Source organism: Drosophila teissieri, chromosome 2L (assembly GCF_016746235.2).
Source record: "Drosophila teissieri strain GT53w chromosome 2L, Prin_Dtei_1.1, whole genome shotgun sequence".
In the NCBI taxonomy this organism is placed as follows: domain Eukaryota; kingdom Metazoa; phylum Arthropoda; class Insecta; order Diptera; family Drosophilidae; genus Drosophila; species Drosophila teissieri.
Genome location: NC_053029.1, coordinates 15,688,479 through 15,713,553, shown reverse-complemented (window position 1 = coordinate 15,713,553; position 25,075 = coordinate 15,688,479). Strand labels below are relative to the sequence as shown.

At 45.7% G+C, this 25,075-nt stretch overlaps 6 protein-coding genes across 8 annotated transcripts; 3 read left to right on the top strand and 3 right to left on the bottom strand.

Annotated features, from left to right (window-relative positions):
* Positions 1 to 390: 390 nt before the first annotated feature.
* LOC122626190 (defense protein l(2)34Fc) lies at positions 391 to 3,116 on the top strand. The gene is made up of 3 exons (XM_043806355.1): positions 391 to 443; positions 2,418 to 2,491; positions 2,576 to 3,116. The coding sequence occupies exons 2-3, from the start codon at positions 2,420 to 2,422 to the stop codon at positions 2,981 to 2,983; spliced, it is 480 nt and encodes a 159-aa protein (XP_043662290.1). The 5' UTR covers positions 391 to 443; positions 2,418 to 2,419; the 3' UTR covers positions 2,984 to 3,116.
* A 335-nt stretch (positions 3,117 to 3,451) lies between these two features.
* Positions 3,452 to 5,028, top strand: LOC122625952 (transcription termination factor, mitochondrial). Its single transcript, XM_043806022.1, has 3 exons — positions 3,452 to 3,955; positions 4,020 to 4,600; positions 4,657 to 5,028. Exons 1-3 carry the CDS (start codon positions 3,541 to 3,543, stop codon positions 4,897 to 4,899), a joined length of 1,239 nt encoding a protein of 412 aa, XP_043661957.1. The 5' UTR covers positions 3,452 to 3,540; the 3' UTR covers positions 4,900 to 5,028.
* Positions 5,029 to 5,691: 663 nt separating this feature from the next.
* Positions 5,692 to 6,483, top strand: LOC122626465 (trypsin alpha). The gene has a single exon (XM_043806738.1). It carries the CDS (start codon positions 5,719 to 5,721, stop codon positions 6,466 to 6,468), a length of 750 nt encoding a protein of 249 aa, XP_043662673.1. The 5' UTR covers positions 5,692 to 5,718; the 3' UTR covers positions 6,469 to 6,483.
* A 236-nt stretch (positions 6,484 to 6,719) lies between these two features.
* On the bottom strand, positions 6,720 to 18,845 carry LOC122625197 (non-lysosomal glucosylceramidase). Of its 2 annotated transcripts, none has more exons than XM_043805185.1 (7): positions 18,456 to 18,845; positions 10,961 to 11,230; positions 9,138 to 9,730; positions 8,812 to 9,067; positions 8,381 to 8,754; positions 8,088 to 8,321; positions 6,720 to 8,022 (listed from the first exon to the last, which is right to left on the bottom strand). In XM_043805185.1, exons 1-7 carry the CDS (start codon positions 18,710 to 18,712, stop codon positions 7,163 to 7,165), a joined length of 2,844 nt encoding a protein of 947 aa, XP_043661120.1. In that variant the 5' UTR covers positions 18,713 to 18,845; the 3' UTR covers positions 6,720 to 7,162. The 2 variants fall into 2 exon arrangements, with proteins under 2 accessions (XP_043661120.1, XP_043661128.1); XM_043805193.1 differs by having other exon boundaries at positions 9,138 to 9,655.
* LOC122625209 (E3 ubiquitin-protein ligase KCMF1) lies at positions 12,763 to 14,676 on the bottom strand. Its single transcript, XM_043805205.1, has one exon. The coding sequence runs from the start codon at positions 14,505 to 14,507 to the stop codon at positions 12,933 to 12,935; it is 1,575 nt and encodes a 524-aa protein (XP_043661140.1). The 5' UTR covers positions 14,508 to 14,676; the 3' UTR covers positions 12,763 to 12,932.
* Positions 18,846 to 19,003: 158 nt separating the features above from the next.
* LOC122616158 lies at positions 19,004 to 24,912 on the bottom strand. Of its 2 annotated transcripts, none has more exons than XM_043791499.1 (10): positions 24,613 to 24,912; positions 24,219 to 24,556; positions 23,061 to 24,165; positions 22,256 to 23,004; positions 21,394 to 22,197; positions 20,664 to 21,286; positions 20,030 to 20,184; positions 19,768 to 19,975; positions 19,603 to 19,710; positions 19,004 to 19,546 (listed from the first exon to the last, which is right to left on the bottom strand). In XM_043791499.1, the coding sequence occupies exons 1-10, from the start codon at positions 24,851 to 24,853 to the stop codon at positions 19,183 to 19,185; spliced, it is 4,695 nt and encodes a 1,564-aa protein (XP_043647434.1). In that variant the 5' UTR covers positions 24,854 to 24,912; the 3' UTR covers positions 19,004 to 19,182. The 2 variants fall into 2 exon arrangements, with proteins under 2 accessions (XP_043647434.1, XP_043647442.1); XM_043791507.1 differs by having other exon boundaries at positions 20,664 to 21,283.
* Positions 24,913 to 25,075: the final 163 nt, after the last annotated feature.

Below are 25,075 nucleotides of genomic sequence, written 5' to 3'. Positions count from 1 at the left end.
TATCGAGATGAGGGTCAAATCCTAATAGAATACTGAAGCTGAACCAAATTAAATAAACTAAAGTCAGGAAAAGACTAATAGTAAAACACTTTCTATTTAACAGCTGTAGTTCTATTAGCAATTCTGATTCGCAAGTTTCTCCCTTAATCAATACATATTGCTAATTGCCCTGCCATTTGATTTGTAGATCAGAGTAAACACTTAGTCACTGTTTATGTCGCGTCGCAGATGAAGCGTTGAAAATTCAATTTACAAGCTCAGCTTTCAGAGCTTTGAAATTGGCCAACTGGCTGCGATGGCGGTATAAGCTCGGCTTACAAAGTTGTCTTTGCGAAAGCTGCTTCATAATTTTGATCAGTTTTTGGTATAAATAGGAAGCTGTTTTAGAATTTTCAGCTCATTTCAAGTTTTTCTTTTCTGCCGTTTGTGTGTGTTTTTGATCGGTAGGTTCAAATGATTAAGCAATTGTTTTCCTTGGCAATCCTAAGAGATTTCAAAAATCCGTTGATTTTGTGTGAAAGTTTTATGTAGTTTTTAAACCACTCAAAGGATTTATTCCCTCCTTTTTTCCGGTGTTGAAGTGCCTAAGCTTTTTTTAGAATACAGATTCTAGAATGATATTAAACGATAATTACAAAATTCGCATTTGGGTAATGACATAGGTATATTCGGTATGAATGGGAGTTTCAAGCTCCAGCAGTTCTATCCCAGCAACTTGATAATAATAATATTTTCCAAGCCATTATAAATGTTGGCTAATTGAGGCCTACGGCCATAGCTCGGCGTAATGACATTAAGCCACTATGTGTCGAGATTTTATCTAAACAAATACAGCAACCGGTTGGACAAAGGCCCATAAATACACAGACAAAAGTGACAGAAAGGAAAAAATAAAGAAGCGAGACCTGGCTCAGACACCAATATGTCCAATAGTGAACTTTAGCATATTGCAAGACAAATGGAGACTTGGCTCACGGGCCGGTCTTGACAAGGTCTTCTGGCCTCCATCCATCCATGGCGACCAAAGTGGAGGAGGCCGACGATCGATCATTTCGGTACTTCGATCTCCACCAGCCTCCGATCCACCTTGAACCTGAAGTTCAGTTCAGTTTGATTTGAGGAAGTAATTGTTAATGTCGTTAATTGTGCGCGATTCTTAAATTGTCACATTCATTCGTATGCGATCTTTATCGCGTGGTAATGACAGTACAGAAAGAGTTACTCTTCTATGGAAATGTACTGCAAACTGGTTTGGCTTTAAACACTTTTCGTTTACGTCCGAAAAACCAGTTTGACGATTTTTTAAAAATTGGTTTAATCAACATGCATCTTGGCCAATTTCAATACCGAACAAAGCTTTTGTCTGCGTCTTCTGAATTCTGCGAATCTGAAGATTTACGAGCCGAGCGTGATTGAAATGTTAAGCTTGTTTCCCTAAGCAATTAAAATGTTTTGATTGAAATGACTGGGGAGTCCAAACCCAATAGTAGCTGCTTTCCAGCAAACATTGCAGCCTAATCCCAAATCTTGTAGAACCACAGACTGTCGAGACAGGCAGTCAAGGCTGCAGAGATACCCATTACAGCGACAACTGGGACCGAACAAACTGCATAATAAACGTCGGCGTTGACAAACTGCATAATTGGAGCTAGTTTTCAGTATATTTGTGCCTGCCCACGTATACGAGTGTAAACTTTGAAAAGGAAAAAACTTTAGCAAAGTCAAACTGGCCAAGGCCAGCGAAAAAAGTCTCACTTGAGTGGAAATGTTAATTAATTAATTTATGAAAAACTAGTTAACGCCATTCAATTCAACTGCATGCACGAATCGAAAAAGGTTAAACAATGACCGGCAGTAAATATATTTTAATAAGTAGTTGGACTTAACTTGAATGCGCTAGAAGCTGAAAGTGGGAACATTAGTGTCTACTGCTTAAGTACTAGTGCAATATAAACTTGTTCTGCCTAAACTTAATTAAAAAACATTTTGAAATGGTTCTTAGCTAGTATTTATTTTTGGGACTTAAATGATGGGCACGGTGTTGTGACCATATTTAAATATTTTAAATTGTAGATTTTAAAATCAAGCTCGTGTATTTGGCATTATCAAACAAAAAGCCTCTTAACGAGGTAACAACTAGTGACGATCTCACCTCAACACCGGGCTTTATTGGTTGGCAATCTCTTTAGTTTTGGCCTTACCTTTTGAATGGTGTATCACTCGTTAAGAACTGAAAACTGCAGCTAATTTTCATCATTTCGTGAACTAGTATAGTAGCACAGTGGGCTTCGTCACTACTTGGACGATGTGATGTATAATAGTAAAAAATCGACGGATTGGAATCGTCTCTCAAGCGATGTTTTTAACATTTATGATACGCACTGTTGATTAATGTAGCATTTTCCTTTTTTCCCCAGATATGTTCCGTCTGCTGGTTCTTGCTGCCTGCCTGGCCATCAGTGTCCACGCCTACTCCGATGGTGCTCCGAAGGTACGCATTTGGCATTGAAACCCGTACGACTTATGAGTTCCATATCGCTAATGCACACACTATCCCATCCTCGTTATTCCAAAGGCCGCCTGCCGGGACCTGACGCCCCAGCACGGAGCCCAGCTGCAGGTGACCAAGCCCCCGTACAGCATCTCCGGACCCTCCCACGTGCGCTCGGATCAGAAGCTGACCCTTACGCTGGGCGGCGACGAGTTCCTTGGCTTCATGATCCAGGCACGCGATGGCCAGAACCGCGTGGTCGGCCAGTTCCAGGTGGTGGACCCCGTGCACTCGCAGACCCTGGACTGCTCCGGCAAGGACGATACCATCACCCACCTGAAAGCGCAGAAGGGCCAGCCGCTGACCGGCATCACCTTCGATTGGATCCCGCCAGCAGGCTACAAGGGCAACGTGAAGTTCATGGCCACCGTGGTGCAGACCGGATTCGTCTACTGGGTGGGTCGCGTCACGAAGGACATCGATGTGGAGTAGGCGTTTCCAGTGGTTGTGATAGAGTTTTCATGATTTGTCCAAAATCCAGCAGGTCTATGTTTAGCGTTAATGCTCCTATTAGATTTGGAGCGTAGTATTTTTGAAAATAAAGTCAAAAAGTTCGTTGATAAAAGGGATTTATTTTAATTCATGGAGCACCGCTGGGACTATGCACTAAGTAAGCTTGGTAGTTTTGAAAATGAATAATGGAGTGCTTCAGACTCGAATTTTACAAGATATTTACCATATTATTGTGTAATTGTATTTTGTATATTGTATAATTGAAATAATCAAAGAATTTATAACTCAATTTGAAAACAAACCTACAAAACTATTACATTTTCTTAAACAAATGCAACATATTTTGAATTAATTCGAATAACGGCCATGTTTTCGAAACCGATAACGATAAGCACCTGAGTGTCGTGCAGCCCAGCTTTCAGTTGGCCCGCTTGGTCAGCTGTTTATCGCCGCAACCTATCAGCTGTTTTACCGCTTGTTTTATAAGTTGAACCACTTTATTTCCTCCTAAATTCTGCAAATTAATCAAATTTGGTATGATTAGAAGCCTTCTACGCAGCTTCGAGACGGCGCTCAAGCTGCAAGCAAGCTCAAATGCAGCTCCATTGAACTGCAGCAGGCGCCTGCTCTTCTCGCAGTACGAAAACCGCGCCAGTCTGAGCAAATCCCCACTGACCACCAGTGGCACTTTAGGGAGCAACGAGGCGGACAACGATTATGTGCCTTATCGCCAGGACCAGGAGACGGGCACCAAGGCCCGGGTGCTTCTCGAAACTCTGCGGGAACGCTTTCGCTTCACGGACGCTGAGCTGCAGAGGATAATGAGCGACGAGCTGGTGCACCGCTGCTACCGCGGAAGATCGCTGGCTCTGACCATGGACACACTGCAGCTGGAGGGCGTCAGCAGGCGCAGCTTCGTGGAGTATCCTTGGCTGCTGTCCCTGGACAACAGTGAGCTCATTAGCTTTATACCCCATTTACGATTGAATCACCATTAGTTTGTTTATCAATTCAGAGCGCTTGGAGCTAAAGCTGCAGTTAATCAAGTCAATGGAGTTTAAGGACATCAACCATTTTGTGCCCTTCCTGCGCCTCACTGTCCCACGCCTCCGGAAACTGGTAGGTGCTCTAAACTCCGAGCGGGTCACGATGCCACAGGGAAATCGGGTCTACTATATCAGCGAAAAGCTGGAAGTCAGCCCCGATATTGTGAGCAAATATCTATCGAAGAGACTGTTTATCCTAGAAATGCCGTACGAGATGTTCGAAAAGAACCTGCAGCACATGATCGACTACAATGTGTCGCCGATAAACGTCCTCAAGGATCTCTGGGCCTTCCGCTATACACCAAAGTCGGTTCAGTTGCGTTTGGAGCGCGCCAAGCGGGCGAAGAAGGACAAGATCATGCCGTGGATGGTGCGCTGCCCGGAGCCCATACTGCAGCGCTCCTTGAAGCTTTCACTCGACGAGCTGAAGGTTTTGGGGGAGTTCTCCTCCGTGGTAGAATACTTAGCGCATCGTCTTGGATTCAGCGCTAGTGAAGCGAAGGCAATCATGGACAAGCATCCGCAGGTGCACACCGTGCGAGTGACCAAGGTAAGTGCCCATGGGTTGACACAAAAAAGGCAATAACTCTAACATGTCGGCTTTAGATCAAAGAGGTGCTGGACTACTTACTCGATGAGGCCCAGTTTACAAGGTTTGAGGTCGCTCAAGTTCCTCGAATTCTGTGCCATAGCCTGAAAACCACAAAGAAGCGCATGGAAGAACTAAAATCGCACGGTTGTCGACCCTCCTCCCTCGTAATTCTTTGTCGCAGCCGGAGGGAGTACGACAAGTTTCTGCAGCACTGGATAAGCCAAGAAAGAAATCCGCAAAGTGTATCGGAAGGATGATGTTGAATGAACTGATGTAAGAAAGTAAAAGTAAAGTAAAAAAGTTTATAACGTTTTTGAAAGTTAAGTTACTATTTGCAGACGTTTGGCACAACATTGAACCATAATAAATGCCAATATTGCAAACAACTCAAAGAACTACATATATTATTTAAACCCGTTCACTTAACCGATAAACGGCGATGTATCTTTATTGTAAATGGATGCGTGCTCTCCTTTTAATTACAAGGAAACCAACCAGGGAACCTACCGATTTTGATAGGATGTCCACTCGTCCTTCGGGCAGAAAACTAGGGGCCACTAGTAGCAGAAAGCACCTGATGAGCTTCTCGACTAGTTTGGACGATACTTTGGATTGCAGTACGTCCAAAGGAACAAGTCTTACGCCTCGGATAGCTTGTTCAGTTTGTTGTTATCTTTCAGCAGTTCTAAATTCAGAGCAGACCAAATTGCAAACTTTGTTAATTAGAAAATTCCAGCAATGGTATTGGTTCTGCATGCATTTTTACCCCTTAATGATAAAGTATACAAAAAGATAAAGAAAAAGGCAGCTAAATTATAAATGATGTCTATATTTAGCCAGTAAAGTGTGTTTAAAAAACATGATAGCCCCGGTTTTAAGTAAATAGCTTTAAAATAGCTTTTCTAAATTTAGTTTTAGCCGCTTTCATATTCTATCTCTAGATAGGTAAACTATGCATGCCTAAACCTTACTATTATTTGGCTTCGAATAGAATGCTGATACCTGAAGTGTATAAAAGACTTATTCTTTTGGAGGTATAGCCACTGCAATCCAAAGTATCATCCAAGCTGGTCAAGATGTTCATCGAAGCCTTCCTGTTGCTATTGGCGCTCAATTCCCTGTCAGCAGGACGAGTAAGCCGACCGGAAGGGCGCATTATAAACGGAGAAACCATTGGAATCGAACAGGCACCCTGGCAGGTGTCCTTATTACTTAAAGGACGCCATCAGTGCGGGGGCTCCATTTACAGCGCAGATATCATCATTACTGCGGCCCATTGCTTTTTTGATAAGTTTGGAGGACGACATAGTGATCAGAAATTTCAAGTTCGAGCAGGATCCGCCTTAAAAGACTCCAATGGAAATCTCGTCGAAATAGTCGCCATAAAAATCCATGAAAATTATGGCAGACCTTTTAACGACATCGCCATCGTGCGCTTAAGTAAGCCACTCGAGTTCACAAACAGAGTTATGCCCATTCCTTTGGCCAAGACGAACCCTTATCCTGGAACGACTGCCTTCATCTCTGGCTGGGGACTTTTTCTTAACGCAAACGATGTGAAGCTTTCATATCCCAAACATCTTCAAGGATTAACCGTTTACATTCAAAGGCTTGAGTATTGTGGATTATTTGCTCCATCGATTGTATGTGCAGGAACTTTTAGAAGGGCGACTTGTTATGGAGACTCTGGAGGAGCATTGGTGGTTAACAAAGAACTTGTGGGTGTTGTGGGCGGGAGCTTAGACCGCAATTGCACGTCTAGTACATACTACGCCAGTGTTCCGTATTTCCGTGAATGGATATTAACTACTGTTGCCTCAATTTAGTAACATGTTCAAGTAATGTCAGCGAAACCAAAACAATAAATATCCGCAAAAGCAACTAAAAATGTGTTCAATCTTTTAGGATATTATATCAAATATCTGTTTACGGGCTGTTACAATACATTTGCAGTTGATCCGATTTTTGCATAAAATGCTTATTTAAACAAATATATCCTATCTATCCGCTATCTGAGTAACGGGTATCTGATAGTCGAGCAAATGGTCGAGTCGACCATTGTTTTTTCATGGAAATGAATATTCTTGACGCATTGGTCAAATTTATTGCAGACAGCAACTGTTTACACATTGAAATATATTCTTATGACATTAATAATTAATTAAAACAGTTATAATTGATTTAAATATTTTTCTTAGCTAACATTTAAATACGACTTGTGCTCCACTTGAATACCATTGCGTAGTTGTACTTCAACAGAGAGTAGCAGTTTGATTTGTGACTGGCTTTAAAGCTAGAGAAGACATGGAGTAAGCGCCAACAGAGTCCAGCTTAAAAGTACAGATAAAGCTATAAATTTGAAAACCATCTCAGACATCATCTTCATTGACTCGCACCCTCGATAAGCTCGTTACACATTCAGCCTCAACAGAAGAACCAAACTAAAAGCTAAGAAAATCTTTGTGCTGGCTTAGAAATATCTTTGGTTGTGTAGACTTCGGATTAGATTGTACTCTTGATTTAGTCGCGTTGGGCTCGCCGTCGCTCCAATGCCACCTGCATGGACCAAATACTTAAGGGGCGCATATAGCCAATGGAGCGATAGCGCTTTTCCCCGTACAACGCTTCCGGGGTCTCGAAGTTCATGCCGATGCGCTGCGACAGGGTCTTGTACATTCCGCCGGCGGTCTGGAAGGCTTCCTCGAACATGCCCTCCTGTATCATGGTGGCAGCCAGAGCGTACACAACCCCCGGCCACACCTCCTCTGCCTGGATGCTGCTGTTGTCCACGTGACCCGGCTTGGTGGGTTCGCCGGCGTTGGCTATGAAGCCATTGGCCGCTCCGATATTTCCCTCATGAAAGCCCATCACATTGTTGTCGTAGATCCGCTTGAGGGCAGTGCGCACATTTTCCTTCGGGTAGATCTCGTAGTCGAAGCCGCAGGACTTCAGATACCAATGACCGCACAGCTGATCGGCCATGATCGTATCCCGGTGACTGTGCGATAGATCAAAGCGATAGTAGCTGCCGTTCCAGAGCTTCTCCTCCAGCGATCGCTTGCCCTTCTCCAGAATATCCTGATAGCGCAGGCAATCGTTCGGCTGGTCCAGAATCGTAGCCATGGCGGACATGGCTTGCAGAGCAGCCAGCCAGAGGCCGGAGCAGTAGGCACTTGGCCCGTCCATTACCCAGGAGTCGTAGGTCTGGTCTGGCATCTTCGTGTTCTCGATCAGACCGTCGTTGTCTCTATCGTACTCAATGGTCCGCTCCATGATGGCCTTGCACGGTGCGTACATGGCCTTCAAATAGCCAATGGCGTCCATAAGATACACCTTTCCATTCGTTTCGTTGATGTACATCGATGCAGATTTGCGGTTTTCTGTAAGAGCCAAAGATTATGTTTGAAGTTCACAGAAATTATGTCGAAAAATGTTGTTAACTTACGTTGCTTTTCATCGGCAGAATTCTTGCGCTTGTTGTCCTGGCTGTACAGCTCATACAGGCTCTCCTTATCAATGAACTCGATGGAGCTGAACTTGCTGGCATTATCCGCCTGGGCCTGGGCCAGTTCATTGAGGACATAGTAGTCCCGGTAGACCTGCAGCACAAACTTCGTATTGAGATCCTTCCAATCATTCACATCGTGAATGTTGTAGCAGTTGATCAGGGTGAAGGGCTCTGGATAATTCAGATATGTTTAGTCAGGAATATATTGTAAAGCGATGGTTTAACCTCACCCTCATCGGGATCCCCGAGATCGTGGGGCACACAATTCTTGACCTTGCGCGGCATCACCTTGCCATCGTAAAGCATTTTACGGGTATCGCTTAGCTCTGCGGCTATAGCATCCTTGAAGTCGTACTGCAGACTGACCTGAAGGTTGGGCCACAGGTGAGCCAGAGCCGGCGACGCATAGAAGTGGACATCGTAGGTGTTGTACATGCGGTACTCGTGGCCTTCTAGGTAACCGAAACGGCCATAGGCCAGCCGCGGATCATCATATGTCAGTTCCTTGCCCAGCGAAGATTCGCACTTCAACCAGATGGTGCCGCCATCCGAGATGAAGTAAAGTTGATTGAATATGGCGCACTTGTACCAGTCGGGAAGGCTCCTGTAAAGTGGAGGATTAAGATTGGTTCTTTTTGAGAGGACCAGATGCTAAACCTACTCATCATTGAGAATGGGCCTTTGCCAGGCATCGATCAGCCGCTCCCAGGTGGAATACTGCCTTAGTGCATACTCGCAGATCTTGGGACCCGAATCTCCGCTGGCATCGAAGTACTTGGTGTAGTAGCGCGTGTGGGTCTGCAGCTTCCTGGGGAACTGAATCTTTGGCATGTCCCAGGCCAGCACGAACTCCAGATCGTGGGACGCCATTGGCTTCAGAGCCACCTGGGCACAGACGGCGACGCCTATGTCTTTGGCTTTGGAAGAGGAAGGAAAACCCTTAATTATTGGCATCATTCTTCATGGAACTAGTAAGTATGGACCTACTTTTAAGTGCCTCTGAGGTGGGCTGCTCGCTAAGCTGGCCGTGCTCCTTGAGTTGGGCCCACAGCTGCTCCCCGTTGCCGGCGGGATCGAACTGGGGGCACCGCGTGATGCTGATCTCGGGAAGGACTCTGCATGCCAGGTTATAGCTGCAGGGCATCTCAGCGATCTTCTGCCGGATGGAGACTCCCTTAGCATTGCCCTCGCTGATTAGCTGCGACTCTGCTCCGCCCTCCGCATCCTGCTTCTTGTTGCCTGTGCCGTTCTTGAAACTGAACGTGATGGACACCTTGCGCTCCTGGTCGCAGACGTTCTCCACGCTCCATACGAAAACGGCGCAGGGCAGGCTGGACTCCCGGTACTCGTGAGGGATCACCGGCGATACCTGGCGACAGGTCAAGCGCACTCCATAGTGGGACAGATCGTACTCCGTCCAGGAGCGGGGATAGAGGCCCGTGTAGCTGCAGCGCGAGTCCTCGATGTTCGAGTGCCAGGCACTCAGCGGCTGCTTGGCGCGACTGCTGCAATTGGGCAGTTGACATTTAGTTCTTTCCCCATCCGGATCGGCATCCGGATCGCTGGTCTTGTCCCTGGTGCTGGATGGACATGGTGTGGGTGGTGGGTGGTGGGGGTGGGTGTGTGTGATTGCGATTGCGCGGGAGTGGCAAAGCAAGAAAGCAAAACCAAATCGGAACCAAAGTGCATACGAAAGCCGAGGTAAAACGTCCATCATACCATACCATATATACCACATCGTACCAAACCATTGATGCCGCGCCAGATAACCCAAAATAACCCGGAACCGGAGGTTTGCATGTTCGACATATCCATGTGGTGATTGTTGTCGATGTGTTTTTGTCGATAGGAGTTGCGTGTTTTATAATTCGGTTTGTGTGTGCATCAAGAATTAGAGAAAAATATTTAATTTTGAAGTTGTAATCTCCATTCGAAGCAGGTTTGGCTTCTCACAGATTGGTTTTTGGGTAGTTACAGAGAAACCGACACCTTTTCTAGAGGTGAGTGGGGGTTAGCGGCTGAAGTGGTCTAGGGTTATGGAAAGCTCACACACTTCGGTTAGAGGATTAATTACACACTACAAGTGGGTGTTGCGGAAAAGACCAGTTCAGTGATGGGATTCCTTTTGGTTGTAAGCAGAAGAGTCTGTTAAAGTTGTTTCGAGGGTTTTGGGTACGAAAAGATATTAAATTGCACGAAGAAGGGAATAGATAGAAATAGCTACATTTATACAGAACTAAAGCGTTAATAAAGGCAAATCATTTGAGAAAGAAAGCACTACATATCAACTGTGATTTCCACTTAAAACGCCATTACAGTGGGAAGGTGATTGAAGCCCTTATCGATAGCGATAAAAATGTCTTTGTCCATAATTGCATTAATTTTGGCATACGTATTTAAAATACAGCTAATGAAAACAAAGGCCTTCCATTATAATCGTTTCTTCAAAGTGACTCCTAAGTCATTTGAGCCAAACATTTGCGCAAGTACGGAAAGTTCATTGTTCTGCGTGTCAGTATAAACAATTCTAGGTTAAACTACATCAAAAATGTCTATGTTCATTGAAAGCAAAACATTTGAATGCAGTCGTCAAAGGGCATTTACTCGTATATAGGCATATTATTGGCAGAGTGAGGAAGTTATAGAGCTGAAATTAAATTCAAAACATGCAAGCGACACGAATCACGCATAACAAACGGAAAATTGAAGTGGAAAGTAAATGCAGGGGAAATCGGAAAACTGAAACTTTCTCAACGGCAATGTAGAAGGAATAGAATGAGAGTCAGATCGGTCGCAAGATGTATGCTCACCTGCACTTGGAGAGGAGGCTCTGAAAGATGGTGCATCCCTTGGGATCCTTGATGGTGACGATGAACTGGTTGGCCTGCACCACGTTGTACTCGTAGATGCCGGGGCGCATCTGGAAGCGGCAGAACTCGCCGGCATAGCCCCTTCCAATGGTGCCGCCGCCAATGCCTCCGATGGGCACTCCATAGATCTGCTTGCCGTTCTCCATGTAGTAGTAGTCCATGTACACCCGACGACCTTCACGCGACACTTTCCAGTAGTAGGCCGCATATCTGTGGAAAGCGGAATCAGAAGCACAGAGTGAGCCAATGAGAAATAAGATTTCGGTAGCTAATGTGCTCCCCATTTCCATTCCCATTCCCACTTCCAATCCCCTATCCTCAGTCCCAGTCCCAGTCCAATTGCGTGCCCTGACCCCGATGATGTCATGACTCTGAGGGCTTTCCCCCCTCCCAACAACCCCAAGTGCTCGGCACATTCGTAGTTCGTTTGTGGCAGTGGCAGCTTAACGTCCCCTTTCCCATCCCCTCCGGTTGCTGGGGGCCTCCTCTTTGAAGGTCAGCGGGTGTCGCGGGTTGCCAAAGTCAAGTGCATGGCTAGAAAGCTGTCGGCCATACGGAAATGCGTAACTGTCTGCCAGCCCAACGAACCTGACAATTTCAAGAGCCATGTGTAACTGGAAAATCGTTTCTTGATCAAAAGCATGAGCATCGATTAGAGATTGCACTTTTAGTGCTATAAATAATATATATATTAAATTTCATATATCAGATAATCAAATAAGAAGCTAAATACATTTATGGAATTTTTTAGTTAGCTGTATTATTATTTGATTAAACTGCTAGATCTTCTTGATGGTTTCATTGGTGTTATTTAACCCAAAATTCAAGTTACTTTGAAAAATTTAAAGTAGTTCTGTTTAAATATTATATTACTAATTGCTATCGCAGCCTGCCTTCTTATCAAATATTTACAAAAAACGTTGTACTTTTCAAAACGCTCCTTTGGCAAACATGGTACAAAGCCAAACAAAAATGGGCGCTCCCTCGTCAATCATTAAATATCTTAATTGCAGAAGGGTCGAAATGCGTCATTAAAGCAGTGTAACACATACATTTTTTATCGAATGCATAAATAATTCTGCTTAAGGTTAACTTTTTAATCATATTTCTTTAAAATAAATACAAATAAGTACTTGTTGCAAATGAAAGGTTCTGTGCAAGTGAAATTGGCCAACGGGAGCTGTGTTCAACAACCCCCATGATTGCCACAGAATAAGAGACGACTTTTTTGACACTCAAAGGGATTTGCGTTTGACGTCACGCAACAAGAAAAGCTTCGCACAGATGCGCTTCAATTTCAATTATCCAATTATTTTCAATTAAAAAGTTGCAATTTCATCTTGCAGATTATAAGGCTTTAAGTTCGCAATCACCGCTCGTTATCTACACTGGCACACATTCAAAGGGGTCAGAAAAAAAGCTGGACAAAAACGAAATTGTCTAATTTAAAGCTGGAAAATCACGGCCGCTGGAAAATTGTATATCGAGGAAATGGCTGCGATTCGATGGGCTAATTCTGTATTTTTCAACAAGCCATTTGACTTTTTAAAGTAAATATAAAAGCAATGGGGTTTTGTTTTTGCTATGTGATGCGGTGAAGCAAAGTTTCACTTTGAATATGAACCAAATCTCCAACAGGAAGAAATATAAGCGAAGCTCAAAGTTGAATCCTTAGCTGACATCTATAAATATCTTTTAAAAATATTTTAGACGCACTGAGTAAAAACCATTTAAAAAAGGAATTGATTACACGTTGCCTCCATCTTAAAAATGAATGCAAACACGTTATTAATTTGTTATCTGGCCCTGCAGCCAAAGTTACCCAAAGATCTATCGATACGAACAGGAAATTTAACTGATACAAAGGTTATAAGAACAGCTACAAATTGTACACAAAACAGATTCTGGTGGTTTACGGAGGAGACGCGATCTTCTCAGCATCGCCGGCACCGGAGATGACGTTGCCCGGAAGGGTCCTCAGTTTTGAGATGTTTCCCAAGATCGGAAAGGAAACGCCCTGGATATCCTCATCGCACAAGGCGGAGTAGAGCACCTGGGACACAAACTCGGCGCGTTGCAATAGGAAATGGTTCTGCGGACGCTTGGATGTCCTGGGTGCCACGAAGCGATAGCAGAGGAAACGCCTGCGCTCCTGATCCCTCTGCTTGGCCGCCTTGGCCGGGTCCTCATTGAGGCAACGCAGCATGTTCTCGATCGAGGAAGTGCCTAGGATGAGGGGCAGATCGCTCTCCTCCGGCGGCAACTCGCTGAATTCCACGGAGCGCGTGGTCTGGGGCCGCGTGCTGGATCCCTGGCGCTGCAGTGCTCCGGGATTGGCCTGGAAACTGGGCATCCTGGCAGACCGTTGCCGCTCGTCGCGTGAGAACAGTTCTGGAGCCAAGGTCAAGGATCGAGGATTTTGCGGCGCCTGGGTAAAAGCGGATGTGGGTCCGTAGACATGTATAGTCCGGGTGTTGTTGCCGCTGTTGGTCGCTGGTGGAGCTGAGTTCGCGGATCTGGTGCGGATGGCTCGACCGGATGGGGCTGCAAATGGCTGCAAGCCAGCCTCGTCATAGAAGCGCATCATCTCGATCAGCGAGGGATGTGTTACGATGGGTGCAGCGGCGGCATTTGGGCTGGGTGCCACACTCTGCTGCTGCTGCTGCTGTTGTTGTGGTTGCGATGTGGCACTGCCACTGACACCGAATGGAGCAGGAGCATCCACGTTTTCTTGAATCACATTCAAGCGGGATCTGGCCGCCATGCTGACCAAGTCGTTGTTCATATCCATTGGCGTGTTATTGGTGGAGTTATTTCTAGAAGCAGGCGCCGACGGCGGTCTGGAAGTCATCGGACCACTTCTGGTGGCTGGGCCAGCACTTCGGCGAGTCATACGGGAGTACCGATCCCTGACGAGAGACTGAAGCCGATCACGGCCGTCGGGAGAGCAGCGCCTCGTACGGGCTTCGCCATTCCTATCCACTCCCCTGCGATAGCTGCCATCCCGATTTAGGGGCTCCAGGTAGAGAGCCATGGAGTTCTCTGGGCGACGCATGAGTTCGTTGCGCGAGGTGGCGGCCACCGCAATGGAGGCCAACTGCTCACTCTCCAGGAAGAGCCGGGCCGCCTGCTGCTGCTCGAAGAGGCCGACCATGGTGGAGACCAGCAGTGGACTGGCATCTGGATGCAGCGCCGACACATGCTCCAGGAAGGTGGACTCGTTGAAGCCCCATCTCTTGCAGTACGGGCAGCGATAGCTCTGCGGCGGATAGTTGCTGATGTACTCGCCACCAAAGTAGAGTTCCACATCCGCCGGAATGAGAACGCACACCACCGGATGGTCAAACGGATGCGTGGCGGTGGTGAAGTCATTGTCGTAGCAGCTCTCGCACAGATCAAAGTCCTGGCAGCTCAGGCAGCGATAGCACCTGAAGGTGAAGGACTGCTTTCCGCATCCTTTGCACTCGATGCGCTCGTGGCGGTTCATCGTGGTTGATCGGCGTCAGCTTGGTGAGGATCGGATCACCAGGATCGGCGTTGACCTCTATTCTCTTCAAGGCAGCAAATCCACACAGCCTGCACCCAATAAAATACTTGAACTAACAACTGGAAAGGAATTCGAGCTGGCTGGCTCGACTGATTTTCAGAAGCCAACTAGAGGCATCAAATTGAGAAGGCTTATAAAGCAAAACATCTTGTTATTTTGCTATATTTTGAAACTACTTTTGATCTAGGTTCCCTTTAGTGGCTAAGATACAAATCAGTCTTTTAATTAAAAAGTAACTTGGTCGCCCAATTAAGGTTTTAACCGAACTCGGGTCGAATATTGTGTACTCACTTTTCTTTTTGGTGCTTGTGCAACAAACTTTCATGTTCCACACAATTTGTGAAATGGTTGGAGAAAAGTTTTCCGGGTCAGCGTGGGTCAAGCGAAGGCGCAGGGGAGGGAAAATGGGAAAGGGGGTGGCACGGAGAGGACAGGAATCAAATTGCTTGTGGCAAGTAACTAATGAAGTTAGCTGACGTAGTCCTGCACCTGGATAAATTGCTCCCTGAAACTAATGTACGACTTTTCCGTCGTCCTGGGAATTAGTTAACTTTGTTTGACCTAAGCCTTCAGTTTAGCTTGCTGGCTAACTTTACGACAGGTTAAATATGATATGGTAAGCTAGTAGCTTTATCATGTTACGATCTGTGAATCGAAAATAATTCCATTTGAGCTGTACTTTATACATCAGTAGATTTAGGCAGAAGCTTTCGTTAAAATTATCTTTAGAGTTTACTGTACACGTTCTATAAATATCAAATCTCCTGTGAACATTTCCAATCTGAAAACACAGAGCCAGCAGACCGAAAAAAACTAACGCAAGTACTGAAAGATGCATCAAAAATAAACAAACAGTGACAAGTTGAGAGGCACAAGCAAAAGGGAAAATGAAATGTGAAAAACGAAATGTTTTCCCCGGAGGGAATTCATTTTTATAAGACTCCCATCTTGCCACAAAATTCCAGTTGCGACAGGGGAAACAATAAGGAAAAGTGCTTCGCCTGGATGGGCGTATGATTTGAGTGCGCGATGAGAGTGGAATAAGAGCAAAATAAAACGAACTATGTTATTATCCATTTACGAATGCACATGTCTAGCACAAGTCCGGGGGCATTCACAGATTTTTTATTCCAAGTCTACTATCCTGGAGATGCTCTAAGGATATGTAGCCCCCTTATTTCGGGCTTCGCTCAAGGAGTATCAAGGAGCACATGGGGCACTCGCCTTGGAAGCTTGCCAAAAGGATTTGATGTGTGACAGACTATTGGATGGCTGCCCCAGGAAGGGGAGTTGGGTGTGGAGGTCTTCCTGACTGGCGCCGTTTTCTCTGCTGGCTTGAATCGAAATTGTGTGCAAACTAGTTGGCAATCAGAAGGGGGAAAATGGCCGGAACTGTGTCATCAAAGATACATTGAACTGGAACTTGGGACTCGAGGGGTAAGAAAGCCAAGGGAGAAGCCCAATGGACACACATTTTATTTTATAAAGTAATAATATTGTTGCAAACTAATAATTCATTAACTACACCCATTTATTCGATTTGCGAGGGTGCAATCACACTGATAAACTCAACATCGCTTTGAATTGACCTCGATGAAAACTCTCTGAGGCTGGAAAATCACTTAGTCAACCTTGATGTGGGTTTTCTAATCTCGACTAGCGGTGTATACTAGTTGTACAATACAAACTTTATTCAAGCTTTATAATCTGGAAACGTTTACGCAGCTGAAGCGACAAACAAAAGCATTTAACTTAGCATTGTATAAGTGCGAAATTTAATAGCTTGAGATAGGTTAGTTGTGTCTGCATGAATAATCATTTTAAGCGACGCAACGCACAATTTGTGCCACACAGTAAAGAATTCTGATAAGTTCGCATGGAAATGGCCTAAAAAAAAGGTTTACGTTAAAACTCTATCAGCACCATGACATAACATTTCTGCTGTGATAAGGCTTACTTTCAGCTATCGTTAGTAACCGCTAAAATATTTTATAACTCTTTTATGCTCGGTAGCCTTAGATTGGGGTAAATATGCACAGATATTGTGAAACGTCAAAAAATCAAAATTGATAATGAGAAACAATTTTTTCCGAATGTGTGACTCATAATCACTAACTAAATGGGACATCAATCTTATCATCAATTTTTCGTAGTTAAAACACATTAATTTTATATATTTATTATTTACAAGTTGCAGAATTACTTCAACAAGTTATGATCAATTGAGATGATTACTTTTATACACATGATTGATTTAGATTCCCCGTTTTTTGGACTTTAGTATTGTTACAAGTTATCACTAATAACCGAAAAAGGCAACTGTTCAATTGAACTGATAAGCGCTTATAATGGGATTTAATAAAAAAGATGTGTTAGCCCTATCAGCCAGACTTGGAAAAACTGTTGACCTGCCGGTACACGTCAGAAAAATTGCTTTACGAGTTAGTCATACTTTCGCTGGCCAAATATTCGTCTAAATTGAGAAATTGAAGCAGCAAGTGAATAAGTGAACGCCAAGTTCATTGCACTGTGAACATTTTGTAATATGGGTCATTTGGCAGGTCAGTAAATGCTGTGATTTCGGACAACTACAACCAGAAAGTGCGGGCTCAGCTCGACTTCTGCCAAAGGAACGTCAGTCAGCGGCAACTGGGAACTCCAGTTCCATGGAAAACGAACTATTGTACGAGTGAGTTTGAGTCCTTTCGCTTGTAGCTCCGAAAATGTGGCCAGGACACGCAAACAGGACGCCCGACGTGGCGCCAATGCGGGCAGACAGGATTGGGGCAGGGTGGTGGATACAATGGAAACACTGTGGCGCCGGGAATTGCGGGTTTTTTGGCTTTGCGGAGACAGAAAGAAGGAATCCACATAGAGCAGGCATTCTGGCACTATGTTTATCTGGTTTAAGGGGCTACTAAAAGTACTGAGTGTAATTAATTAAGGAAGATTGGAGAAATGCGGTTTTTTGTATCATCTTAGTATAGATGTTTATGTAGTTTCATATTAAAAGAATACATTTCTTGCAGTGATACTGATTACATATGCTTATCAGCTCAATTAACTTTACATTGATTATCAATTAGTACACCTTTTAAAGTTCTGTTACCAGCGGTCGTCTAAGCTGCTTTCCCCCACATCCTGCACCAAATCCTTGCGTTTTCATGTCCTTCGAGCCTTGGAGCTAGCGTTTTTAATGTCATTTAGTTGGCAACGGGCACCACAAAAGAATTCAATTTATGAGTTGCGCCTACTGGGGTGTGTCGGTGTGTGAGTGTGTGTCGGAGTGTGTGTGTGTGTTAGCCAGGACCTGTCGCTATATTTGGCACGCACAGAGATATAGAAAGCGATGGAGGGGGCAGGGGCTGAAGGGACAGGCTCGATGTCGTTCCTGTTGAGGTATTATTAGGCCCAGATATTGATTTCCCATTATTGTGCCTTAATTAATTATGGATATGGTGACCGTGCCCCAGCATCATATAGCAAATACACTGGAAATGTAATATCTAGCTATATTAATTGCATTTTTACCTTTATCTCCTACTAAGTTGCCCTGCTAATTGGTTGAAGAGTACAAACTTTATTTTAATGTTAATGTAATATTATGTTAAATGTTAAACCCCCAGCTATTTTATATGAAACCATAACTGCTATAGCTTTAAGAACTGCAGACTGCAAGTCTAGTTTTCCCGTAAAGATAACCAGTAAATGGTTTTGATAACTCCCCGTAAATGTCAAAAGCCACTCTTTGTTTGACTTGGAACTTGATGAAGTCTGGGGGGGATTTTTATGTGCACCGCTGGCACAGAAACTTTCCGAAATGGGGGAACCCTTGGGTCGTTGGTCTATATTTGTCTGTAGTTCCCGTTGGGGATATCTTTATCTAACCTGCAGACGAGGGGCACCATGGGCAGCGTCTGCCTGATGGAGGCCCGCACATTCTGGATCCTCTTTTCCGGCCACACATGGTCGAACTTCAGTTTGAGGCCGTACTTCGGCACCGCCGTGATCTCGCTGGGCTCCTCCAGCTGCAGCTTCATCTTCTCCTGGAAGACGGCACTCGCGGACTCGGCGATTCCCACCGCGTTTCCATTGGCGTTTCCATTGCTCAGCGGCTTGGTTTCCACTCCTAGAGGTTCCGCCATTTCGAGGTCTCGAATTCGATGATCGCGTGTTCGGTTCGGAATCTATGCTATATTATCCGCTTACTTTTTAATTCATATTCCGCCTATATCTGATTTATTTCGAGAGCAGCACGAACGCGCGACCGGAGCAGCCGAAAAAACAACAACATCTGAGCCTATCGGTATGACCGACTGGCTTCACCACTAAAATGCCAAACGATTAAAAGGGGGGCAGCGCCAATCGATAACGTGGGGAAAAAGACACTATGGCGCCTAGTTTAAATTGGTGGTGGGTTTTTCAAAATCAGGATATAAGTCTACAATTATATTTTAATGTTTAAAAAACAAGTTACGTAAAAGCAGAATGACAAATATCTGAAATAACTTTGCTGCCTTGCTATACTTGTAAGTCGAAAATTTATTCAAGCTTCAGTATGTTGAGCCTTTAGTTTAAAATCTTCTATACTACTTCAATTCGGTGCAAAAGGGGTCTAATCTAAAGACCTAATGTACTTGGGACAGACACACTTGTTCCTCTTCGATTTGGGCTTGCTCGGTGGAGTTGGCTCCTCGGGGGGATCGGTGACAATCTCATCGGGATACGTCTTCTCGTTGCACTTGGATGTCATGAACTGGAAGAACTCGATGTTGCGCACATGCGAGTTGAACTGGTCCTTGAACTGGAAGTAGTTCGGATACACCTTGTGCTTCAGCATGGCCATGTAAAGGCTATAACGCTGTTGTTCTATAAACGTGCGCCGCCGTTTCTCTTCATGGCGATTCTTCCAACTGCGCTTGCTTATCTCCTGCTGAACCAAGTGCCGCAGTCGCGGATAAAGGTGGAACAGAATAGCTCTGAAAAATTATGGTTGAAAACCCATATATCTACAAGGAACTTGTATACAACTCACTCATTGAAGCGGTGGCGCTGCTTTCGAAACTTAATCGAATCAAATTCAGACACGAACTGGTGTATCCGATCCGTGTTGGCCAGTTGTGCAGGAATCTCCACATAAATTCTACGGGAATAAGCGTGAATAAATATGGTCAGATGTGTTTAGAAAGCTTTGTAATACCTGGAATTCAGAACCATTGGAAACTCGGGTTTCGGTGGCTCCTTGCGAGTTTGGAAGCGCGGAAACTTCTTCATATCCCTGTCGAACCAGTCGTACCGGTTCTTCATTTGGCTATTTACAGAAGTCAGCTCGTTCACATCGATGAAGTAGTTGCCAGCGCAGAAGTTATATTTTCCGAGAGGCGGCACCGACTTACGCAACTCAAATCCTATAATACACATGTATTATATTATATAAGAGTGTTATCTGAGTTATAGGCTACCTTTTCTTTGGCAGGATCTGTTCTGAGTTTCCAGGAAGTACAGGGTGCGCCTCTTGGGACAGAAACAGTTAATAAAACTGGTTAGTTCGTCCACCCATTTCCGAAAAGTGGTCAATAGGCTTTCGGCAAAGTTCACTTTTAGCTCAATATCGTCACTTGCATTATAAAGAGCGTACAAAGAGCAAGTATAATAATTAAAACAATTAATAAAACAAGACAGAACGCTGTAGTCGAGTTCCCCGACTATCTGATACCCGTTACTCAGCTAGTGAAAGTGGACTTTAGAGTGGGCGTGGCAAAAAGTTTTTTTCAAAAGTGTGGATGTGGCGGTTTTGGGCGGTTTGTGGGCGTGGCAACATGAATCAACAAACCTGCGCTGCTTCTATGTCTCTGGAGTCTGTATGCTGAATCTCAACTTTCTAGCTTTTGTAGTTCCTGAGATCTCGACGTTCATACGGACGGACAGACAGACGGACAGACGGACATGGCCATATCGACTCGGCTATTGCTCGTGATCAAGAATATACTTTATATGGTCGGAAACGCTTCCTTCTGCCTGTTACATACCTTCCAACGAATCTAGTATACCCTTTTACTCTACGAGTAACGGGTATAATAAATGTAATTCACTTACCGCACTTGCAAGTCACACTTGGCGTTCTCGTCACATCCAAACTTGCGCAGCTGAGTCTGTATGGTGACCCGATCCCCAAATAAAACCAATGTCAGGTTGCTGCACTCGACCTCCACGCAGGCGACTTCGATGTTTAAGTCTTCCGCCGATTGGTCCTCGCTGGTGGGTGTTTCTTCAGAGGATAGATCTGGTCCCGGACTTTTAGTTGAAGGGCGAACTTCAGCTTTTGTCCACTCATCCGGATCGGCCTTGGATGAGGGAACTTCAACGGGCTCAAAATACTGCACATCTGGTGTCAGGGGAGTTCTAAAGACACGGACTTTCAGATTGTCGCAGGTGAAGATCGAGGTGTCCAAGTTTAGATCCACTTGTGTGATGTGGCTGAACGTGAAGTGGATAGCGGCATAGACTTTGTGGGTAATGAGGTAACTGTTTGGAACGAAGGTTATGTAGCTCTTTTCTAGGTTGATCTCTCCCTCCTCCTCGTCCGGCAGGACATCGCTCTTGGAGAAGATATCTTTGCTTCTTATGCTGCTTCCTTGGGAAACTGCACCCTGTGAAATACTTAAGCTGACATCCTTGAATGGCAAACCTTCCGGATCATTGATAAAAATGGTCTCCTGCTAATAAATCAATAGTTTAGGTGATTTCAGTGCCAGGAGAGGTTGGGGAAGAATAAAATGGACTTGGGTAATGGATAAAAACTGTAGACATGGAGGATATACCATACCTTTCGGAATATGCCGCTCATCCCAGTTTCTACATTAGCATGTGAGCTGCTCGAACTGATTTCCATGTCGAATTCGTCGACATCCGTGCCGGGATCCCAGCCCTCGGTGGTTCCGGAAGTGATGACGGTGCCGTCGTTGTGGTAGCACCGCAGCTCTCCCAGCGCCCAGACCAACTTGACACCATCGTCGCGCATCGAATACGCCTCGTTGGCGTAATAGTCATGCCACTCGGTGTTCCGGAAGGGTTTCCCGCACCAGATCTTGCCATCGTGTTGCACATGGACCACGCTACCCAGCGACGTGGTCAGCTTGAGGTGGCGATAGCTCAGCTTGTAGAGGGCCATGATGAAATTGAGATAGGTTAACTCGAACTTGATGCTCTCGAACAGAGCTGCAGCCTGTTGGATCTTAAGCAGCTGGCTCTTTCGCTTTCCCCCGATGGACTTTTTGGAGTTCTGACTCTTCTTGGAGTCGACACTGAACATCGATGGACGTATGATGGAGTCCAACCCACCCACACTGCGAGTGGTGGAGTTCTTCTTGATCGACTCCTCGCAGCTCCTCTGCCTTTTCTGGGTTTTGGGGAGGGGCTGGTAAGTGGAGTAGGTGGACTGCGTGGAGCAGGCGTTTATAAACTCCGAGTTGAGGTCCTCCTCCTCCTCGTTGTCGGCCTCCGTGAAGCTGAACAGATGGTACACCTCACCATTATACCGCATAATCACAATGGTATCCGTGCTCTGGTAAAATACGATTACACAACCGTAAGGTGTGCACACGCGCCGACTCTCGTCCAGCTCGTTCTCCTGGGTTTGGAACAGTATTAGGTATCTCCAAGACCTGTCCAACTTATAACCACCTTACCTGATATTGCCACACGTGCTCCGTGTGGGTGTCGTGGCAGTAGGTGCTCAGGCCATTGGGAAAGTTGAGGACTGCCTTGGCACACTCGGTCTGCGTGGCCAACACCCGCAGGCTTATGCCGTTCTTTGAAACGATCCGCACACTGGAATCGGAGGCAGTGACTCCCAGCGGTTCGTCGGCACTCCGGAAATGTACCTCCTGGCCACCAATCTCGAGGGCAAGACACTTGTTCATCTGGCGAAAGTTCCACCTCTCCTCGTACAGCACAACTCTTCCCTCTTCAAAGAAGTACTTCGAGGTCTTGGACTTGATGGTTTGCCGGGTGTCATCCAGATTATACCCCTCCAGCAAGGGATGGTTCCGCCCGAGTCCCACAAAAAACCCGTGCTTGGAGTCGATAGTGGAGTCCTTTGGCTGCAAAATGGAAGCCGCCGTAGCACGCGCCTGAGACTGTCTCGCGATTCTACTGGACAATACGCCTTCTTGAGCTACTGATACCTTTCGGCTGGCAGCCTTCGATTCCTCCTGATCCTTTCTTTCTTTTTCCCTTTTCTTGGCCAGCTGGTCCTTGATCGATCTGCGCCGGACAAACACTTTGGGGTCGATGGATACACCATCGTTCTCCTCGTTGCACCTGACTATGAAGGGATCTTGGCCCAAGACATTCTCAGCGCTCTCAGTCCTTCGTGACAAATAACCTTCAGTCACCTCGTTGAACTTCTGTGGGGTGACCAAGTCTTTCAGAAAATCTACAAATTGAGAATGATGTATTAACTCTTCATATAATCCACTATCTTATACTTACTCTCCATTTCGTACAGTGTGAAATCCCTGAAGCAGAGGCGCGTTGGGATCACCGTTTGATTTTCCTGCTCGAAAACCTCGTTCAGTGCCCGCCGGAAGGTGTAGAGATGGACATTGGGCTGCACCTCTTCCAGGCTGAAGTCGTCGTAGTCCTTGACCAGCTCGATTATGCGTTGCATCACCGAGTCATTCGTGAGATAGAGCTCGGCAAACTTGGGCAGGTAGATCGGTTCCACGTCGCCATTGTAGGGCTGGCAGGTCAGCGAGTTATTGATATAGCCGGATGTGAAGTATCGTCGCAAAAGATTGTACTCCAGACAGCCGTGGTAGACGTTGCTCATCAGGGACTGATCCATGTACGATATCAGGTTGGACATCAATCCATTGGCCTCCTCCACAAAAATGCGGTCGTTCTTGTGCAGCTTTATGATGCTCTTAAACGAGTTGGCGTACACCTTAACCTTGTCCAGCACTCGGGTTTGAACCGATGGCGTGGGATTTGCAAGCAGCAGTACGTCCGTTTCGGTCATCAGATCCTTGGGACTGCCAAACGTGCTCATCAGCGACTCCAGATATAGGTAAACGGTGCCACTGTCATCCCGGGAAGCCGGCATCTGGGTCTTGAGATAGTGGCCCTGAATGCTGAGCGACTCAACAATGTGGAATGCTTCCACCAACGACATCGAGGGATCCATTTTCACATTTGTCTCCTTGTACGGCTCCACGTAGTAGGATCGGTACCACTCCCGCAGGGTTTCCACGTCGTACATGTACCAACTCAGCTGATCGAAGATGTCGCACGTGAATTTCGCTGCCATACAAGCGGACATCTGGGGAAGCTGCTGCTGAAAGATGCCGACCGGTTTCGTGGGATTCCTCTTTCGCAGCGAGTGGATGTCCTTTTGGATATCGGCCAACGCTTCCTGGAGCCTCTGTTCCCGTCGAGGTCGCGGCACTAAGAGATCGTAGGCACTCTCCTCCGGCATAAAGTGAATAATAGCACGCAGTGGTTGTTCGTAGTCCAGGAGCATCTTGTAGAAATCGTTATCCATGTGCCCCACGATCAGGATCAGCATTTTCGTGAACGTCGGATTGTCGCGAATGTACTGAAAGTCAGAATGGTGCTAAGCTATGCCCTCAATATATTGATGAATCTTACTTCCCGCTTGGACACCGGCACTCCCTTGCCGACTTTGTGGTGCTCCTTGGCCGTAACGGACGAGCACTTGATCTTCTCCAGACGCACCTTGTCGCTGGACGTCTTGCCCGTCTTGGATCTGGCTGTATTCAGGTCGCGTTTGGTATCCGGCGCACCCTTTTTCTTGGTTGCCAATAGGCTCTTGAGCTGGGCAGGGATATTTCGTTTCCAGTAGGCGTACAGGTCGAAATTCGCCTCGGACTCAATCTGCTTCGTTATTCTGTCAAACTCTTCCACACAGTTCTGAATGCACTGCAGGACAATGGCCAATGGATCTAAGGACTTAGTGTCCAGAGATCCTGGAAACCAGCATTTTGAAAACCTTCCCCGAACAGTTGTATGCAATACAACTCACCAGCTTTCTTGACCCTCGACTTCCGCTGGAACTGATAAGTGGCTTCCTCAACTTCCTTATCGAAGTCGATGACGAACAAGGCCCGTCGAGAGCCGCTTTGGATCCGCTTAACGAACTCATCCCGCACCGCACTCAACCCATTATCATAGAAGTTGACGCAGTAGATATAGGGGCCAATGAGATCACTAGGTATGGATCTTCGAGTCCTGCGGCTGCCCCGCGTGGATCTGTTAATACTCATCGTGTGGGTTAAAAAATATGTAAGTAATGGCTGAATGGGGAGTTTTCGAACTTATGATCCAGCTGGTGAAAGCTAACTCCCAGAATAAATTCCAAACTACAATCGAAATACAGAATCGCGAAGTATTCGGTTCATAAGTTGGCAAAGTAAATATAAATGAAATACTTTTTTCCATGGGATTCATTTAAGTAATAGGTTTTTATTATGTTTATTAGGCTGGAA

Excerpts from the sequence above, each read along its gene's own strand:
- LOC122625197 (XM_043805185.1), bottom strand. The coding sequence starts at position 18,712 with ATGGCGGAACCTCTAGGAGTGGAAACCAAGCCGCTGAGCAATGGAAAC. Across the intron at positions 9,731-10,960 it reads AGCCTCCTCTCCAAGTGCAG|CACCAGGGACAAGACCAGCG; the intron begins GTGAGCATACAT and ends ATGTCCATCCAG. Across the intron at positions 8,755-8,811 it reads AGGCCCATTCTCAATGATGA|GAGCCTTCCCGACTGGTACA; the intron begins GTAGGTTTAGCA and ends TCCACTTTACAG.
- LOC122616158 (XM_043791499.1), bottom strand. The coding sequence starts at position 24,853 with ATGAGTATTAACAGATCCACGCGGGGCAGCCGCAGGACTCGAAGATCC. Across the intron at positions 24,166-24,218 it reads TGCCGGTGTCCAAGCGGGAA|TACATTCGCGACAATCCGAC; the intron begins GTAAGATTCATC and ends TCTGACTTTCAG. Across the intron at positions 20,185-20,663 it reads AAGTGTGACTTGCAAGTGCG|TGACGATATTGAGCTAAAAG; the intron begins GTAAGTGAATTA and ends TTATAATGCAAG.
- LOC122625952 (XM_043806022.1), top strand. The coding sequence starts at position 3,541 with ATGATTAGAAGCCTTCTACGCAGCTTCGAGACGGCGCTCAAGCTGCAA. Across the intron at positions 3,956-4,019 it reads GCTGCTGTCCCTGGACAACA|AGCGCTTGGAGCTAAAGCTG; the intron begins GTGAGCTCATTA and ends TTATCAATTCAG. Across the intron at positions 4,601-4,656 it reads ACACCGTGCGAGTGACCAAG|ATCAAAGAGGTGCTGGACTA; the intron begins GTAAGTGCCCAT and ends TGTCGGCTTTAG.
- LOC122625209 (XM_043805205.1), bottom strand. The coding sequence starts at position 14,507 with ATGAACCGCCACGAGCGCATCGAGTGCAAAGGATGCGGAAAGCAGTCC.
- LOC122626465 (XM_043806738.1), top strand. The coding sequence starts at position 5,719 with ATGTTCATCGAAGCCTTCCTGTTGCTATTGGCGCTCAATTCCCTGTCA.
- LOC122626190 (XM_043806355.1), top strand. The coding sequence starts at position 2,420 with ATGTTCCGTCTGCTGGTTCTTGCTGCCTGCCTGGCCATCAGTGTCCAC. Across the intron at positions 2,492-2,575 it reads ACTCCGATGGTGCTCCGAAG|GCCGCCTGCCGGGACCTGAC; the intron begins GTACGCATTTGG and ends GTTATTCCAAAG.